The sequence below is a fragment of the Gossypium arboreum genome, chromosome 5, assembly GCF_025698485.1.
Source record: "Gossypium arboreum isolate Shixiya-1 chromosome 5, ASM2569848v2, whole genome shotgun sequence".
NCBI classification, from domain to species: Eukaryota; Viridiplantae; Streptophyta; class Magnoliopsida; order Malvales; family Malvaceae; genus Gossypium; species Gossypium arboreum.
The window spans coordinates 4,477,051-4,496,433 of NC_069074.1; the positions used below are offsets into that span (position 1 = coordinate 4,477,051).

The 19,383-nt window shown below is 30.4% G+C and overlaps 3 protein-coding genes across 6 annotated transcripts; 1 reads left to right on the plus strand and 2 right to left on the minus strand.

The window, feature by feature from the left end:
- The first annotated feature begins 3,237 nt into the window (after window positions 1–3,237).
- LOC108472498 (replication protein A 32 kDa subunit A-like) lies at window positions 3,238–6,350 on the plus strand. 4 transcript variants are annotated; one of them, XM_017774036.2, is made up of 11 exons: window positions 3,238–3,377; window positions 3,470–3,607; window positions 3,723–3,842; window positions 4,043–4,140; window positions 4,338–4,379; window positions 4,505–4,585; window positions 5,123–5,201; window positions 5,312–5,413; window positions 5,501–5,580; window positions 5,848–5,916; window positions 6,027–6,350. In XM_017774036.2, exons 2-11 carry the CDS (start codon window positions 3,503–3,505, stop codon window positions 6,109–6,111), a joined length of 861 nt encoding a protein of 286 aa, XP_017629525.1. In that variant the 5' UTR covers window positions 3,238–3,377; window positions 3,470–3,502; the 3' UTR covers window positions 6,112–6,350. The 4 variants fall into 4 exon arrangements, with proteins under 4 accessions (XP_017629525.1, XP_052883714.1, XP_052883713.1 ...); XM_053027754.1 differs by having other exon boundaries at window positions 5,123–5,195; XM_053027753.1 differs by having other exon boundaries at window positions 3,241–3,377; window positions 3,477–3,607.
- Window positions 6,351–8,982: 2,632 nt separating this feature from the next.
- Window positions 8,983–9,637, minus strand: LOC108473216 (flowering-promoting factor 1-like). The gene has a single exon (XM_017774749.2). The coding sequence runs from the start codon at window positions 9,565–9,567 to the stop codon at window positions 9,268–9,270; it is 300 nt and encodes a 99-aa protein (XP_017630238.1). The 5' UTR covers window positions 9,568–9,637; the 3' UTR covers window positions 8,983–9,267.
- A 6,977-nt stretch (window positions 9,638–16,614) lies between these two features.
- LOC108470965 (uncharacterized) lies at window positions 16,615–18,799 on the minus strand. Its single transcript, XM_017772505.2, has 4 exons — window positions 18,311–18,799; window positions 17,714–17,810; window positions 17,150–17,209; window positions 16,615–17,002 (listed from the first exon to the last, which is right to left on the minus strand). The coding sequence occupies exons 1-4, from the start codon at window positions 18,589–18,591 to the stop codon at window positions 16,922–16,924; spliced, it is 519 nt and encodes a 172-aa protein (XP_017627994.1). The 5' UTR covers window positions 18,592–18,799; the 3' UTR covers window positions 16,615–16,921.
- Between the last annotated feature and the right edge of the window lie 584 nt (window positions 18,800–19,383).

Sequence of the window (19,383 nt, forward strand, 5' to 3'; positions counted from 1 at the left end):
TTTTAAATGACTAAATCAATATTTATCATTTTAAGAGGTAAAGTGTAATTTTATTAATTCAAAATTTTAAATTTTCAAATGACCTAAATAGAATTTTTTTCACTTAAGGGCCCTAGAACCAAATGATGGCAATTAAATCTATTAGGTTAATATTATGTTATAAATCTCTTACTATGTGTAAGGTGTGAATTTAGTTTCAATTATCTATTTTGATCTTTTTATTCATTATACTTTTTGAATTTTAATTTTGAGTCATGATTTAAAACAATAGTCATTAAATACATTACCTAAAATAACATGTGTACTTTTGTGAGTATTATATAAAAAATAACAATCTAATATGACATTTCAAATGTGATAATATGTTTACAATGTAAAATTTTGGAAACGGTAGAATTTAACTCGGTGAATTTAATGATTACTATTTAGATTAGGATTTGAATTTCAAATTTTAAAAATATAGGGACTAAATTTGATCAGTTTAGAGCGCATTAACTAAATTCATGATTATGCATAATGCAAAGGCCATGGTTGTCTAAACCGGACCGACCAATTGGATTGGGAATTGATTCGGAGAGTAACATCAAACTGGTTGACCTATGAATCAATTGAGTCGAGCTAAAAAACTTGATTCTATTGGCATTCGAATCAGCTGAACATTTAAAAAAAAAAATAGTGATTTATTTAATCAAACCATAAGAATTAGTCAGAACGAAAAATCGATGGTCTAATTAGATTGATCGATTGATTTTATTCTAAAAACATTTGCAAAGATTAATAACAAAATTTGATTGAGTTTAAAGTTTTTAATTGAAATACATAAATATAAATACGAAATTTTAAAAATAATATTTTTATTATGGGGCAGGTTGAAAATCTTAAATGAAAAATTGTAATACCATGAAATTCTAATTTCAAACAAAAAAAAAATCAAATTTATTAGGTTGGATTTGATCAGAACTAATGATGTTTGAATCGGATCGATTGAGGTATAAATTCAAAAAACGATTTTAAATTAATTTGATTGGAAACTATTATGGACCGGTTTAATCAATTAAAATACTAATTGAATCAATTTTTATTTTAAGAATTTTAATCGAATCGGTTAAACAAATCAAACTGATAAACCATTGATTTGATCATTTCGATCACCAATCTGATAACAACCAGTCAAATTCGGTTTAACTTACAGTAATATTTTTTTGATAAATTTGTTTTATTACCGAAGAAGCAGAAATCTGCTACAGATCAACAAGAATCCATTACAACCAACGAGACAATCTCTACACTGCATACTAATGACGTATAATCCCCAAGTTTGTACAAAGCTGTAGAATTACAGTGTCAACTCATATTAATATGCTTCCCCAAAGTCTAATTTGTACAGAATCTTTAATCTTTTTAACAATCACTTCCTCGTTTGCTTCAACTCTCTTAAACAGCCGTAAATTCCTCTCTCAACATCATATAGATACTTGCATTTCAAAGTCAACTTTAGAACAAAGAGTAATATGAGACTTCCCTTTCAAAAACATGATGGACCAAGATAAGACTTTATTACAATTTGTCAATATTCTTCAGACATTACAGAGTAAAAAAAACTTTCCTTGAAAAACACATCAGCTTGACCACATAATAAACAACAACTATCATTGTGAAATCTCCCTTTAGAAGGTAGCTTGTTCAGAATTTTCAAGTAATAAGAAAATGCTTAGATATGTACAATGGAAACCAAAGAATCCTATGCCAGTTCACCTTCTCCACCCTCTCCCTAATCTCAGCCCATATTTTTGCCCTCCCTAAATTTGTTGATGACTAACGTTGTTCCTTTTGTTTTGTTCGAGCTTGTTAAGAAAATCGGTACTTTGAATCACATTCTTTTGGTCAATCGCAAGGAAATATATTAGTACTTACACATATAAATTATTGGTTAAACAGGTCAATTTTTTGAAAATTTTAAAAAATAAATTGTTTAAGTGAAAGCACATTCAATTGAGTGTATTTTTTGTACAGTTGATAGGAAAATGTGTCCACCTTTAAGTTGCAAATTCTGAATTTTTTAATATAATTAATTTTTCTGGTTAAATGGTTAAATGTTAGTGATTTTATTATTAAATTTCGGGTTTAAATCTTCTCCCACTGGCATTCATATTTTTTATTTCGTGTTGTTTTAACATTTTTTTAATGAATTTTTTAACATATCAACTCATTTGAGTAAATGGTTAAATAATAATGATTTTATCTTTAAGTCACAAGTTCAATTTATCTTCTAAACACATTTGTAATTTTATTTCATATTATTTCAAGCTTTTTTAATTAATAAATATTTTTTAATTTTTAATTCATCTTTTAATTAATAACTCTTTTATTCATAAAATCAAATAATAAATATGTATTTATATAATAAAAATATTTTACATATATCATTATGTTAAAAATATTTGAAATTAATAACTCCTTTATATTTAATATAAATATTAGCTAATTTTTGATATATTTTTCTTTATATATAATATTTTTATGTCAAATATTTATTTTCTCCAGACATATTATGCGTATTATGATTTCTAATATTAAAAATAAAATAATTATTTCAAATAAAATAATTATTTTTATATGTAAAATATTTCAAATATCATTATTTTTTCATCTATATTGTGGGTATGATATTTCAAATATTTTTATATGTAAAATATTTCAAATAAACATAAAAATTATATAATACTAAAATTTACTACACTCATAATATGGATTGAAAAATAAATATTGCACATATAAAAATTATATTTACTAAAAATAATAATATTTATAATAAATTATTTGATTTTATGAATAAAAGATTTATTAATTAAAAATATGAATTAAAAATAAAAAATTGAAAACAATATATCTATTAGTTAAAAATAAAAAACTTGAAATCATTATTATTTAAGCATTTAATTTAGGGAGATGATATATTAAAATATTAATTAAAATAAAAAATACAAATATGAGCGGAGAGAAATTGAACTTAATACTTAAAAATAAAATCATTAATATTTAACTATCTAATCAAAAAAATAATTATATTAAGAAAGTAAAAACCGATCAATTTAACTAATAATATATATTTTACGAATACGACTAATTTAACCCACAAAATCATATTAAGGTCATACAAAATCATTACACAAAATAATAATGACGTAAATATTATTATTGATTCGGCCTTTTACTTTCGGGGATTTGATTAAAAAAACTTTAGGGGATACAAGTAACACTAATAGTAAAAAGCCTAAAACAAATAACTTGTCGAGATTGCACTTACTATTTGTTGCACTTCTCGCGGCCAAGAATCAGGCGGGAAAACCAAACTACTTGGCGGGAAAGTAAAACAGGTAAATCTCTCTCTCTATCTATATTTGTAGCAGTAATTTTATCTTTAATTCTACAAAGTACTATTACTTTTAATTATAATTTCGTTTTCAAGTTTCAAGGCTTCTCTACTTCTGGAGTCCCAAATATGTTCTCGAGCAGCCAGTTCGACGCAGCCACCGCCTTCTCCGGCGGCGGATTTATGCCTTCTCAGTCTCAGTCTTCTCAGTTCGTTAATTCAACTCCATCTCAGGTATGGATCGGTCATCTTTCTTTCCTCTTTATACCCGTGAAATTACTAAATCCTTGTTTCAAAATTTTGTGATTGCTATAGTTGGTCTAATTTCAATTTCTTAATTTTTGTTTAGGATAAGCAGAGCCGGGACACACAGGGATTGTTATCAGCTACGGTGAAGCAGATAAGTGAAGCTTCTCAATCTGGCGATGAGAAGCCCAATTTCACAATTGACGGTGTTCATGTGAACAATGTACCATTTATTCGATCTTTTGGCTGATTCCGTTTTATTTATTTGTTTCGCATGGAATGAATCATACGTTTCAAGTCACAGCCCTATAGTATCATATCTATGCAGCTTAGTATTGAAGAGATTTCAATTAAGACATTCAACTATTGGTTATTTAGTTTTGAAGAAATTTTTTTAATTTTTTTTGGGCTTCGCTGTTTCAGGTTAAGGTGGTCGGGATGCTGTTTAACAAAAACGTAAGGTCCTCAGATGTTCGTTTCGAGCTTGATGATGGAACTGGCCGAATTGAATGTATAAGATGGTGATGCACCAGTTTCTATTTGAACCCTATTAATTTGTGAATATCATAAGTTATTAAGTGATTTCTGTCTTCATTAGTAATAGTAGCCTAGTTTTTTTTTTTAACCACTACAGCTAAAATCAATATTGAAATTAGAGAAGCAATTTTGATTTGAAATCTTAAACCATTTCCTTCAAATGCTTATTTGTTTCAATCAGGGTAACTGAAAGTGCTGACGCAAGGGAAATGGATGCAATAGAGTAAGTTCTTTACTTCTCTCCTTTATGTAATTCAATCAAGCATGATCTATTTTGTCTTTTGGAATGTCATTAGATGTTTTTATATAAGTTGTTATCTTATTATATTCTTTACTTTCATTTTACAGTGGGGATGGAACATATGTTCGTGTCATTGGACACTTGCAAAGCTTTCAAGGCAAAAAGCAACTAAATGCCTTTTCTGTGAGGTAAGGTCTAAATTTTCTTGTTTTCCCAATTTTTTGATATTTGGTATGTCCATAATCAGATCACATTAACGGTTCTAATGCCATCTGATCTATGTGACGTGGCATTGTTTCTACGGATTCATATATATGTGTTTGTTAAGTTAGCTTTATTTGAATTCCCAATGAAGCAAGCACCAGAGACAACAAGAATAACAATTGTTGTTTATGCTACTCTGCTTTGGCGTTGCAATGAGAAATTGATGCCAAAGGAGCCTACTGTCTGAGAATGTATCAGTGTTTACCTTAGTTGCATTTTAGTGTGCTTATGGTTCGATCAGAACAGCAATGAGCTTCTTTCGCTATGCCACTTTTATTTTTTTATTTAATATTAATTCTTCATTTTGGCCATTTGTCATCTAGTTGTTTAACCTATAATCTTTGTTATGTTATCTTGGATATGTAATAGTGATGACTATTTGGCTTCTATTTAATACACTTCTGTGCATCTGTGTGAAAGCATTAGCGTCATAGTTTCTTTGGGTTTCTTGATATTCTCAGGCCTGTCACAAATTTTGATGAAATTACTTGCCACTTTATTGAGTGCATACATTACCATCTGCAGAACTCCAAGGTACAGGTATTTATGTCTAAAACCAATAAAGTTGCATATTAAACGCTTAGGCTTGTGATTCATCCTCTTGAGATCAGAATAGCTTTTGATGGGTGTTTTCCTCATGCTAATTGTAGTTGGAGGGTGGTGCCCCAGCCCAGCCACAGATGACAAATTCATCATTCAGCACCCCTGTTCGAGGTGCATCAAATGGATACCAGCCAGCTTCGGTGAATGATGTATGGAAGCAAAATATAAGAGTTTTTTGCTATTTTTTCAGATCTTTACTTTTTAGGCTTTACATAAATATGTTTTCTTTTTTCCAGGTTTCCGTCCAATATAGTACTGATGGATTCAAGGGTTTTGATAAATTGGTCCTGAACTATCTGCAGCAACCTTCAAACATGTAAGTGAAGCTCAAATTTAGTTTTCCCCTATAGAGAAAAATAGGCTTCAAAATGTTTTGATTTTGAAAACCTGTTATCTGTGTTTAAGCAACACAGATCTGTGCATGTATTATCTGTATCAAAATCATAAATCGCTTTTAGATTCTAGTTTCTTTAAGGTACTACAAGTATCCAAGAGACCTCCATCAAATGCATTGACATGCTTTTGCTTAAAGCTTTATTCTTGATATTAACTCTTTTTCTAAATTGATTTGACTGTTTTACAGTGATCGAGAAATTGGGGTGCATGTAAATGAACTTTCACAACACTTGAAAGCTCCTGTAGAGAAGATCAAGTATCTTTTATGAATTTCCTTTTTTTTTAAGCAGTTTTACTTATAGGCGTGTTATATTTCATTTTATGATTGAATTTATTCGTTTTCCTTGTATCTTCTTTGTATGATAGGGATGCTATTGAGTTTCTTGAAAGAGAAGGTTTGGTGTACTCCTCCATTGACGATTACCACTACAAGGCAGTGGAAGGTTGCTAAGTTTGTGAGTGCAGCTTTAATTTAGCTTGGAATTGCGTTTTTTGGGTCCGTAATGATTGAATGAAGAAGTATGATACTCACATCCCTGGATATTTTTGATAGAGCATACATGTATGCGTGTATATATCTAATGCTAGGAGTGTACGGGATGCTTCATTCAATCTAGGCTGGGGATGGATTGTTGAAATTTTATATTAATTTGATCATATATTTTGGTGCTATTAATTTTCATTTTGTCAGACATTGAGTTTGCGTCACGTTTGTGATAGATTCCTTTTTTTTTTTCTTCTATTGTTGTACTTATAATGCTCTACTGGTGTTAGCAGTAAGGACTTTAATTGTTAATTTAAAAGGGAGCGAAATACGTTAGCCCGAGCTTAACATAACATAGTATAATATGCGATGTGGCTGTAATCCTTAGCCTTAGGTCTTAGGAGCTAGCTATTGTTGAATAATTAGGGGTGTTGAGTCTGTTAACCGACCCAAAATAACATTAATCGAATTAATCGATCTTTCAAAATTTTTAATCGTTAACCAAACCGAATTTTTTTTAAAAAAAATTAACTGAACCGAATTTTTTTCGGTTAATTTGGTTGTTTAATCGAATTAACTGAAAATTATATTTTTTATTTTTGGTTAGAATAAGTATAAAATTAACTAAATTAATCAAATTAACTGAATTTTTGTATAAAATTATATGTTTTTATTTTTATTTTTAGTTTTAGATTTTTATTTTTATTTATTAAATTATTTGTAATTTTTATGATAGGGTTAGGTATTTGGGTTAATATATATTAGATTGGGTATCTGGGTTTATGTTGTATTAGGTTTGAGTGAATAGTAGGTTATTTATATATTATAATTTTATTTATTATTATTTTTGGTTTAACTGAAAAAATTTGGTTAATTGATTGGTTTCGAACTGAATTAACCGTTAATCGAAAATTTTAAAAATTATTAACCGACTCCGATTTAATTAATTCGGTTAACTAATCAATTAATCAAATTCGGTCAGTTAACTGAATTTTTTTGATTTTACCCGAATTTTGCACATCCTTATAAATAAGAAGCTTGTATAGTGTATATGTATATACACATATATTCAACTTTTAACCTTCAAATATACAAGTATAAAAAAAAAAAATCGGTGGTTATCTCCCTTTATCTACCGTGGGATTGTTGTTTGTTTTGTGTTGAATTTAATGGGTAAATGAGTTTCACTGCTCTGCTAAATGGGTTGGGTGAATCAGCAACGCAGGAGAAAAGGTATATAGAGCAGAGGAGTTCGCGTTAGCTAGTTATTTTTAAGTTTGGATGGTCTGTCAATTACAGTAGTACTATTTTCTGTACAACCAGTTGACGAAGCAATCGTTACTTTACGCAAAGCGTGGTTTCCGGCTTTCCGTTTTGCGTTTGAGAGTTTGTTGAACAATACGTAATAATAGTGTGACTAAATATGACCCAAAAAATAGTATCAATAAATAATAATGAAACAAATTTTACCATTTGATTACAAATTACTGTTAAGATTAACGCTTGCTTTACCAATGCTAATAGACTATACCCACTTCTTTTGCCAAAATGAGATTAAATGATATAAAAATGTATGGTGTAAAATATTTGTGAGTTCATCGTCATCATAATAAAGTGCAACATGGTTCGGACTTAGGTAAGGTTTGACTGTTCCTTTGCTTTTTTTTTTTTTTGGCCCTTTTCAATAATGCAAAACAATTATACAAATAATAAATTTGTGAAATATGATAAGAGTAATTAATGCCAATTCTTGATTTATAGCTTGCTCGGATTGGATATTTAAACGTTTTCAGAGGTGTGAAAGTAATGAAGGAATGTAGTCACTTAATAATTGGGATTCGAAAGGCACCGAAAAGGAAAAATACATAAATTGACATATAATTATATACGCTCGCCTGCTGGCTATAAAACATACAACAATTTGCATTGTCCTTTGAAATAATAAGGAATGAAAGAAGTCCCACGTGCAGTCACACTTCAGATGGAAGAGACTTTTGGTGAAATAACACGTCCCATTGGAACAGCAGCAGCAATTGCGTGGCTTTGGATGAAGTGTCGTGATCAGCTTCACGTGATTCCCCATATGCCCTCCCTCTCCCAGTCCGTTGGGTTGGGCTCATCCGGCCCCCCTCCATCATTATCCTCCCTTATACTTGTTCTTTTCTAATTTTATGATTCGACAACACCCTCAATTTTACATTCAGATATACTTTTGTCTCTACTTCTCTCCTTTCCTTTCCTTTCCATTCATAGACTGCTACATATTATCTATATATAGATATGTATCGAAAGCTATTAGACCTGTATGTTGTACTACATTTCATTTCATTTAAGAACAACTCATAGGCCATAGCTAGCTGGATGATCATCACTATAAGGCATAAGTTAACTCTCCGAATATCTCAACTGTTCTCATAATGTGTCTTTTTTATCTGAGTGTTCTCTTTATATAAAACTGATACGTAATCATATGTATATTAATGTTTAACATCTGGCTGGGGAGTATTTTGAATCGTTTCTCAACTTACAGTCCCCGGCCGGCATCAGTTAATTACTTACACCTTCTGTTAGGTCGGGTCTGATATAATAAAACAAAGACTAGAGTTTATGGGACCCTTGTGTTTGAAAAGGCAAAATTCTGACAAATCATCATTTTCAGAATCATTGGGGTCGACACTTTTTAGTCTGTCTTGTCTCGCTGACAAGACAACAGTCGGAGCAAATCGTAGCTGCAGGCTGACATGGTAGAAAGTGATGGGGTGAGAGTTTCGACATTGATGGTAAAAAAACAAACAAACTAAAATCTCCAGCGGCTGTTAAAGCTCCATACCTCGATCGTTATTAGTAAATAGTAATTATATACTATTAAACAAATATAAAATATGTACATACAGACATGAAACAAACAAAGCAATCCATCAAACAAGCTAGTACAAGCAGTAGTCCACTTTATTATAGCAAAGCAAATTACTAAGGAAGATGTGGTGAGTGGAACCAATCCTAAACATACAGTATTACCCTACACCTACCATAAAAATGCCCTAAATCCCCTGATTGGAAAAGAGAAGAAAAAGGATAACACAAGCGATAAAAGAGAGGTAGCTGTGGCGGGTGGTGTGACCGTCACATATCTCTTACGTGGAAGACGTTGGGGTTCTTAACGACAATATCATACATGTGAACGGAGCAGAACTTGGAGAAATCCTTAGGGAGTGAAATGAGATCAATGGAAGAGTGCTTGTGGAATTGATAGAGATCAGGGTCACCCCCGTAGTACCTTTCCCACCCTAAACCTCTCAAAATGCGCTCCAAGGATGAGTAGGACGATACAACTTCACCCGATGGTAAGTGCACCAAAACCCGTCTCCGGAGACTATTTTCCAGCCGATATACACCATTGTTAAACACCCAAACTCCAGCCATTTTTTTTTCAATGTGGTATTTGATGTGTGTGGGCAAGTAGGTGTGTTAGAGAGTATGTGTTGTTAGGTTGTTTGTGAGGTAAAGAGGGATGAGGGGAGGGTATATATATAATAGTATATACACGTGTGCTGACGGGACACATAAAAGCAAGAGGAACCTAAATAAAAAAAATATAAATGCAGTGAGTCTTAGGTAAGGGTAAAGAGGAGTGGGATATAGCTAATAGATAGTGATAAAAAAGAAAAAAGAAAGGCGGGGGGGGTAGGGGTTTGATGTGTTGACGACGACGACGATGTACTAATGATATTGAAAGGGGAGGGGAGTGTTTAGGTTTGCGTTTGGTAGAGAATCTAGATATTGTGGGACCCTATTCCCATGGGTTTAAATATGAATGAGGGTACAAGGGATGCCTTTAGGACCGTAGTTTAGGGCACACATACCATCCATCCATCCGTGGGGTATGTATGTTTGTGTTTGGAGAAAGAATCTCCTTTTTCTTTTTCCTTTTCTTTAAATTTAAATATAGATAAAGCGTATGTTCATTTTTAACTTTACAAAAATAAAATTATTTCATTCGAAAGTCAGCTTTCAATATATATATATAATTTTATAAGTTTTTTATTTAATTTTTAAATTATGATTTAAACTAATATTTTATCTGTTTAACGGTATTTTTGTTATAAAAATAGTTTTGATGGAAAATTTTATATCAAAATAACAATGCATTGAATTAAACTGACCTAAATTATCCATTCCACAGTAATACTAATTTTGAGATATGAAAAAGAGTGTTGAAAAAGGGCAGGCAAATATGTGTGCGACTACAATGTAGGGTGCAAGCCCACTTACATACATCACGAGATGTCCACGTGAAGAGAGACAATTTTGTCATTACATTTGGCCCAGCTGGGCCCGGGAATTTATTAATTTATTCCATTTCCCTTATAAACCAAATTAAATTCTGCCTTCGCCTTTAAACAGTGCATCTGATGACTGAAAGTAGGCATCTGTCTCTGGGCTTCTTATAATTTTTTGTTGATTACTCATCATTGGCTATCAATTGTTCAAAACCCTAAAAGTCAGTTTTAGTCTTTTTTCTTATCTCATTTATTTCTTTTATATTATTATTATTATTATTATTTACCACTTAAAGTTTTATAAAATTAATATTTACGCAATTAATTTAATTGATTAAATTAAAATAAACAATTTAACAGTTAATAAATATAATTAATCACTGTAAATTAATAAAATTAATCATCATGAATTGATAAAAATTTATGATTAAAATATTAATAATTTTATAGATAATAATTTTTTATTAATTTTATTTAATTATTGAATTAGAAATTCAAAAATTACATGCGTATCCTTTCTTACTACGCACTTCGATATGTAATCAATTTATAAAATAATAGGTATTTTGATTGTTGTTATTGAAAGCATTAAGAAGCAAGGATAAAATTTTAGTCATCTGTTATCACATCAGAGAACTTTTATCACCTCTAATCTTGCTAATAATATGGTAATGTGTGTGTATTTAGTTGGTAAAAGTGCAAAAGGGCCCACAGGCATCACATGGGCTGTATATAGAGAGAGGTAAAAAGATGGTCCTCACTGACTCACCGAGATTGAGGCAAAGACCAAGAGAGGTCATAGGCATACTCGTGTTGTCAAATCTTTCATTAACATCATCAACTTTGAAAGGTTACTTGCATTGCATACCGCAAATAAATATGCTGCTTCTTTTACGTTTGTCATGGTCACTATCAAAACAACTAAGTTATCAACTATAAGTAGTAAAGTAGAGCCAAATATATATTAAATATAAATAGTATAAGTGATTTAATTATTAAATTTAAGGAATAAAAATTATATTAACTATTGCATCTTGTTGCATAAGAATATTAAGGTGTTGTCCTGTGGTTAGGAATTTGTTTTGCTCTTCTATCGGGTCATGTATGATCCACGTAAAGGAGCACTTTGATCATTGATCATTGGAGGTACAAAAATAATATAATATATAAGATTTAGAAAAGTGTCAATATAATGCGTAAAAATAATTATAAAATCACCTACGTAGGACATACTAAGTATTTTAAAAAAGTAGGTATCATGTATTAATTTCACATTTAAAGAAAAAGTCTTGAGGTATATAAGTGAGTATACTGCATATTTTATCAGATATATATTTTAGGAAGAGCGTAATGACCTTACAGGGACTTGAACTACCAAACTTAAGACATATAACCCACATACTTAAAAATATGTTATCCACCGGTATAACTCAAGTGGTACTATATTTGCAGGTATATGAAATCTCATATGCTACGAATAAGATATTAAGTAATATATATCTGAGTTAGTCTTAAGTTAGGTTCTAATTATATATGGATTTGGTTAGGTATATATATGGGCGGTCGGTAATTCCTTCCAAACCATTGTTGATGTATTTATAAATTATGGCTTTAGTTTAGTGTTTAGACATCCAATGATGCAAAGGGGTGAGGGGTGGCAGAACTAGCTAGTGAAATACAAAGACACAAGGAGCTGCCTTTGCTTTTGATTTGTGTTCGTCTTTAAGCATACCAAATGGCACAATGTCGTAAATGACACAGACCCTTCCATCACCAATCCATGGTTTGGTTAAATCCTATGCTATCTATGTGTATGTACATGCCAAAACAATTCTACCATTATGTTGATGCCAAATATAAAAATACAGGATTTTATCCTTTTGCAAAGAGGATGTAAATGGAATAAACTAAAAGAATGCAGCCTTCCCATAGCAGTAGAGCATGAGCATCCATCTAGATCCTTATCAAAATCCTACCGAACTCACTAAAATAAGTATTAAAGGGCGAGGGCATATATACTCATTAATATCTAAGAATATAAAGCAAGATTAGGTCATATATTTATATAAACCACAAAAGTAGGGTGGAGGGTATAATTAGCTGTCTTAGTAACTAGAAATAGATAAATTAATTAGGAAAGGAATGATGCGAAAGCTAAAGGAGAGAAATAGATAAATTAAAACAATTCCTGGATAAGTAAATTTATTTATGTGGTGATGCCATAATACGTATTTAATTATGCATATTCCCCTCCCAAAACTCCTTAACTTAATGTAATAGTTGCGTACAGCCAAGGGAATATTATTATTCAATGTATATACATATTGATTGATGTTACTTGGTGATACCATTTCCATTTGTTAATAAATCAATTAACAATATTGTAACTATGTTTTCATCTTTTAATTTTTTATAATATTTTTAAATGAAATTAACTTATCCATTTTTTTAAAAAGAATATCTCTATTAAAAATAATATTTTATTTAAAAGGAACTACCATTCACATAAAAGGTTTTTTTTTTTTTATCTTCAATAGTGATGTGAGACATATTGATGCCGTGAATCACGTATTAACTCAATAAAAATATAAAAAACAGTCAGTGTCACTAATTAAATAATAATAATAATAATATCATTTGAAATTTTTATATACTATTTTTATTTAAAAGACTAACCTCCCTTAAAACTATTCATTAAAAATCAATTTCGGGTAAAAACTATGTTAAAATTCAACTATATGAATTGATTGAACGAACTAAATAGATAATAAAGTTATCTTAGCAATAAATTAGGAGAAAGTTAGAAATTTTAAGGATTGAAATTAAATTATATATTTTTACGATAGTAAAAATATAAATTTGTCATTTTAATAGTTCATATATCTATAATTTTAAATAATTAAATTAAATTTTTATCATTATTGAAAGAGTCAAAATGTAATTTTACTATTATTAATTTAAAATTTTTGAATAGAAATATTTTGCAAAAAATCATTTCTAACTAAAAATCGAAACCACAAAAATTGGTACAAAAACTATTTGAACCATTTTTTTCATAGCATATATTTATTGCCCAAGCTGATGCAATTTTGAGCCCAAGTTCTTTTTTCTGTTCTTTGACATTCTTACATTGACTAATGGCTTTGCGGCTTTAGATCTTCTGCTGGATATGTAGAATTTAAGTAGATGGGATCTTTTCTCCTAGGCGGAGGAGAAATTACCAAACGTCTGTTACTCCATTACACTCCACGTCAATGAGATTTTTGGAGGGTGAAAATGAGTTTTTTTTTATTTGACGGAAGGAAAAAGAAAAAATAGACAAAGAAGATTATGCCTTCGCATATGTAATATGGATTAGTAAGTCATAATGATATGGTAATTCGAATTCGATATGACTTTTTCTTTTTCTTTTTCCAAATAGTAGATTATGTAATGAGTAGCATAAGAGAAAATGTCAATTTAGTCATTTTTTGAAAATTTAACTAAATTTAACTAGTTGGAATTTGATATGTTAAAATTTATTTACTTTTTAGATTTTAACTTTTCTTTCGAAGTTATTTTTTCGTGTAGATTGAAAAGTTAAAAAATATTAAGATAAAATTAATTCTATTTTATATTAATTTAGGATATTAGTCTGTTAATAAATAGAAAAATAAGTTATTACCTCCTTCTTCATTCCTACTCCTTGATTTTCTTTATTACTTAATAGATTGTTTGCAAGTAATTTTTTTTCCTGATTTCATTGTTTTCTCTCAGCTCAAATTTGATTTAACACTTGTATTTGAATGAAATACTTATTATCTTTTGTAGAATATGGGTACAATTGTTACATTCAAGATGTATAAAAATTGTGGGTTAGATTGCCTATGGTTTTATATTCTTATACTTTAATTAGGTCCAAGCAATATTCGGAATCAAATATTTTTTTTATATTCAGATGGGTTAACTTTTAGCAAAAACAAAATGAGGTTTCAAGTTTTTTTTTTTTAATTTTCAAATTTTAGATATTCATGATTTTATATATACATTATTATATTTAAAAATGTAAACAAGACAAATTTAAAACAAATATGCTTTTAATTAAATTTATAAATTAAAAACAATTTAAATTTTATCAAATATTTGTTAAGAATAAAGTTTATTATAAAATTTAAATATGTGAATATGATATTTTATTCAAACATTGTAAAGTAAATTTTTCGATAATTACATTTCCATAAATCACATTCCATTAAAACCATAACAAGAGAAAACACCAAATGCTACCTTAATGCTATAAGGTATAAATTTTTAATTTTGTTGTTATAAAATGAATGTTTTTTTTGTTATTATTTACTCATTTTTCCAGTTTTTTTTCAATTTTTTCAATTTTTCTTAATTTTTCTTATTATTTTATCGATTTTCTCGTTCAATAAATAAAACAATTATTTGACGAATTCCACAATCAATTTGACTATTACCACTTCAGTTAAAAATAAATATGTTAGGGACTCAATCCAAGGGTACGGGTGAAACCACGCAAATATCTTGCTGCCAAATAAAAAAATTTGTTAGTCAAGCTGCCCATTATTATTATAAACTTGTTTCTTATTTTATTTTATTAAAGATTCAAATAATAATAGTGTTAGAAAATACCATTCCTTGCAAAATAACTTCAATGTTTATGAAGCTAAATTTAAAATGTTTGCAGAATTTACAAGTTTGCTCTATTATTAGGATGTTTTGAAGAACACGACTTAAAAAGTTTAAATAAGTTGATAATATCATTTATTAATTTTTCTCTAGAGTAGAAGTGTTTTTCTTTCTTGGTTTATCCAACCATGCACTTGCACTTAAAATTACAAGTAACATTTTCGTTGCATAAGTATAGCTTTCAAGAAACTATCATTATATCCATTACCTTAATAACTTTCCCATTATTCACTACTACAAGTAATATAATTGTAATTTTAATTAAAAATAAACATTTAATCGAGTTAAGTTAAATTAAGTAAAAATTACAAATCAAGTCAACAAATCTTAATATTTACATTCAATATTATGTTTACATAAATTAATTATTTATCTAATAGACAAAAAAAAGTAAACGTTTATCAAAACAAAATTTTATCTTTTTTATTTGAATTTCAAAAACTTATTTTGCATAATTCATATTTGAATTGAATTAGATCCAAATAACTTAGATAACTCAAGCTATTTGATTCAAAATTTAAAATTTTTATTAAGTTTTTAAAATCAAAACAAATTTTGCTTGATTCCCGTGCTCGTTACCCATGATTCATGTCACATTCTTATCAACCCACATATCTCCCATGTCCTATACAACATACCACTTATTTCATAACCATTATTTGAGATAACTAGTTTAGAAATACTTTAAATAGAAAATCTAATATTTCATAGATAGAAATTTTGATCTAGAGGCAAACTAGAGCATTCTAAAACCCATCATAAAAACCATAAAAACTCATCTTTCTCAACCCGTTCTTTCATCATCACCGACTGCCACCACGATTCTTTTCTAAAATCTAATCCGGTCTTCCTCACATCATCATCATCATCATTATTCTTGTTATTATTATCCATGTAACATCCATGCCTAATTAAGTATAGAAACTATTTTTTTTAATCAAAAGAAATTTTTGAAGTATTGTTTGCTAAAATTTAATAAGCCTCTCAACGAATAGATATTTATCCCAATCAAAATTGTCTTTCAACTTTAACAAGAGCCCAAATGTTCAAAGCTACATAAAAAGGCAACAAAGGCAATAAGTGCAACATATTGAGAAAGCTAATCAACAGCTACCCATGCATGACACACGACCAAAAACCAAGTAAAAATTATCATTTGAGTTCAATAAATTTTGAACCCAACTAACACCCAAAACTCTCCTACCCTATTGAATCCAACGTTTCTTCGAATAACCTCAGGCACTAAAACTCTCATTAAAATCAAGAAAAAGCCCCAACTAAGGATAATACCAAAGGTGTTGAAAAATCAGAAAGCTCCTAACTTCACAAACTTAATTTGAAAAGCTCAAAATTCCATCATCAAAATTTAAAAAAAAAAAAAAAAAAGTTTAGTTTCTGAAACACAAACATACTTGGATTGAATGACTGAAAGAAAATTGGTGGCAAATGCTATAGAAATAGCATAGCTCACGCTATTCTATATTTGTTTGCACAAACATAAACAAGAAAAAACGATAGATTGCTTCAGATATCAGATCACAACTTGAAATTTTTTGATACAACACATTTAGCAAAAGCAAGACTTGAGAACAGAGACAAGAGAGTAAGTCATTATAATAGCCTAGCTTACAACTACAAGCACACCCTGCCTAAGATCATTCTTGACTTGACAGCATTGCATGAATGGTCAGCAAAATTAAGATGATAATCCACAAAATGATGTTTTCCCTTTTTACCAACACAAGACAGTTAATCAGGCAAAACAATCAGAACTAGGCTTCTACGTCTACACACCCATGGTCACCTCATTTAATCTTCTCAATGATATCCGAGATTACCTTCTCCATGTCAAGCTCCTTCATCGGTTTAAATGGTCTCTTCATGTCCTACAAAACAATTTGCAGAGAAAGACAAGGAATGACCAAAAGGGTTAACTCCAAAAAATGAGTTACTGAAAGGGTAATTTACAGCCAATGATTTTAAGCAAAAAAAAAAAAAAAAAAAGAAGCTATATTCTACAAGAAGAGCTTTACCAGCAGACTTATGAATGTTTCGCCACCTTCCTCTCGGATTTCAAAGCAACCTCTTCTTGGCTGTTGGAAATTAGGGGAAAGGAAATGAGAGGATAGATCAACCATGAAACAGACATTCAACAAAAAGATATTTGGCAAAGGGGTAAAATTTTACAGATGCACCTTTGTACCCAGAACAAAAAACAAAAGCACATGTAAGAAACCATACATCAAATTCAAGCATAAATTAAAGTATTTAGTTAATCTTACTTAATGAAAACCCAATTGTTAGACAGCGAAAGCATCCACAATTTCATGTTCTCAGAGTGCGTATCCATCTAAGAACACTACTAAGTGAACCATATTTTACAGGCATTATAACAGAACACTCGACTGTATGCTAGAATAACTTTGAAGCAAGACAAAGTGAATGTCTATAAATAACAGATAATTAAAACAGTTGAAAATGGAACAAGGCATCTTAGATGGCAGCAAGAAAAAGGGGGTGAGAAAATCAGCTGCATCACTTTAATGGTGTTCACTGCAAACAAGGATAGCGTAATTAATGAGAAGATAATACTTAACCTTTTCAGGGTTGAGCAACACTTTGACCCATGGGACACCTTTCTCCAAACCATCTCTGACTTGAAAGGCCCTTGTCTTGAATGAATTGCATTGCTTGCTACAGAAAAGTAATCATAAATAGAGGACGCTATGCAACGTAAAAGGAAATATTTCAAACCAAATTTCATTCAACCCAATCCAGAGGACTACGTCAAGGAAAAAAAAAAACCCTAAACAAAAGGAGGAGTTTCTGTTCTTTTCACTCAAATACTTGCTAGTTCATTCTATGTTCCTTATTGTTACAAAATCCGTGGGTGAGCAGCATTTTAAACCTTTTTTTTTCTTTTTTTAAAAACGCAACAGGGCGAAACCAAGAGAAGTTCATTTAACAGTAGCCAAAAGTTTGATAATCGTTGCAAAACCCTAAACCCTAAACTAATCCAAGATGATCATCAGACAAATAATAATAAAAAGTATGTAACATTATGGCTTCAACATGTCTCGTCTTGTTTGTTTCTCTTCTTGCAAACAGAAACCCTTAAATATAAAGACTATTCATTACGGCTACTTCCTGGTTCAGTTAAAAAAAAAAAAAAAAAGAAGAGTAAGGTAACCGACCAGTGTTCAACCACTACAGTCTTGTTGTGAGACCCACCGTCAGCGACGGCCAACTCCTCAGGCGCGGCTTCGGCTTCGGCTTTGGCTCCATCCTCATCTGCAGATTTTTTCTGCTTCTTGGCCTTCGCTTTTGGCTTCTCCTTGGTGGGCAGAGACTCGGGGTGCGGCTGCTTTGCCATGCTCCTAGTCACTCTTTTCAACGTTTCCTTAACTTGAGGCTTGGGTTGGTCGCCGTCGCCGTCCCCCTCCATCGCCTTTCGCTTGGTGGCCCTGGGCGCCATTTCGAATTCTCGCTTTCAATCCCTGCTGCTATTGCTTTGCTGCGTTGGTTGTGGCTTTGCTTTGCGTTGCGTTTTCCCAATGAATAATATTAATAGCACAAAGATATTTTTTTTTTCCTTTTTTTTTTGTTCCCGCGCTCTACTTAGGTCGAGAATTTGAACGGACGACTGAGATCAGCTCAATCGTTGCCCTATTGAATGATCCTGGCCCTTCGTGCTTAACACTACTGTACGAACCAAACATGAGTTGTGTGGAGGACAATGAAGGTCGGAAATGTGCCACGTACGGAACCACCTGCTCTACGTTACTGGTCTTTTCCTAAACAACTATTTAATTATTTTTTTATTAAATTAAGAGAATGTAAGTATGTAACGCTTTGATTCTTTTTTGGAGCCAATTTCTTAGAAGAAGAAAAAATAGACTAATTTATAAATTTGCCGAATTTTTATGAAATTTATGAATTTAGATTGTATTTTTTATATTTTTGAAAATATGTCATTTTGGAGAAGAGAAATTGAAAACACGCTCTGTAAACTTTCTCTTTTCAACATTGAAATCGCTTCTTATATGGCGTATTTTTAGGGAATGGTAACATTCCACCAACGATCACAACTTCAATGACTACATCCCTCAATAGCATTTGTGGCAATCATTGTCGTTTTGATTCACGTTTTATATTTTTTGCATCGCACAATAATTTTTTCTAGCTAAAAATTTGTTTCCTCCAACTCTATCATAAGTTATAACAGTCTTACTGACTTTGGTGCAGACGGATAAAATGAATTATTTGA

What these genes read in the sequence shown, in the direction of transcription:
- LOC108472498 (XM_017774036.2), top strand. Translation starts at nt 3,503, where the DNA reads ATGTTCTCGAGCAGCCAGTTCGACGCAGCCACCGCCTTCTCCGGCGGC. An exon ending in AGGGAAATGGATGCAATAGA is followed by an intron (nt 4,380 to 4,504) that starts GTAAGTTCTTTA and finishes TTCATTTTACAG; the next exon opens with TGGGGATGGAACATATGTTC. An exon ending in CTGCAGCAACCTTCAAACAT is followed by an intron (nt 5,581 to 5,847) that starts GTAAGTGAAGCT and finishes ACTGTTTTACAG; the next exon opens with TGATCGAGAAATTGGGGTGC.
- LOC108473216 (XM_017774749.2), bottom strand. Translation starts at nt 9,567, where the DNA reads ATGGCTGGAGTTTGGGTGTTTAACAATGGTGTATATCGGCTGGAAAAT.
- LOC108470965 (XM_017772505.2), bottom strand. Translation starts at nt 18,591, where the DNA reads ATGGCGCCCAGGGCCACCAAGCGAAAGGCGATGGAGGGGGACGGCGAC. An exon ending in TGTTGCTCAACCCTGAAAAG is followed by an intron (nt 17,210 to 17,713) that starts GTTAAGTATTAT and finishes AATTTCCAACAG; the next exon opens with CCAAGAAGAGGTTGCTTTGA. An exon ending in AAACATTCATAAGTCTGCTG is followed by an intron (nt 17,003 to 17,149) that starts GTAAAGCTCTTC and finishes ATTGTTTTGTAG; the next exon opens with GACATGAAGAGACCATTTAA.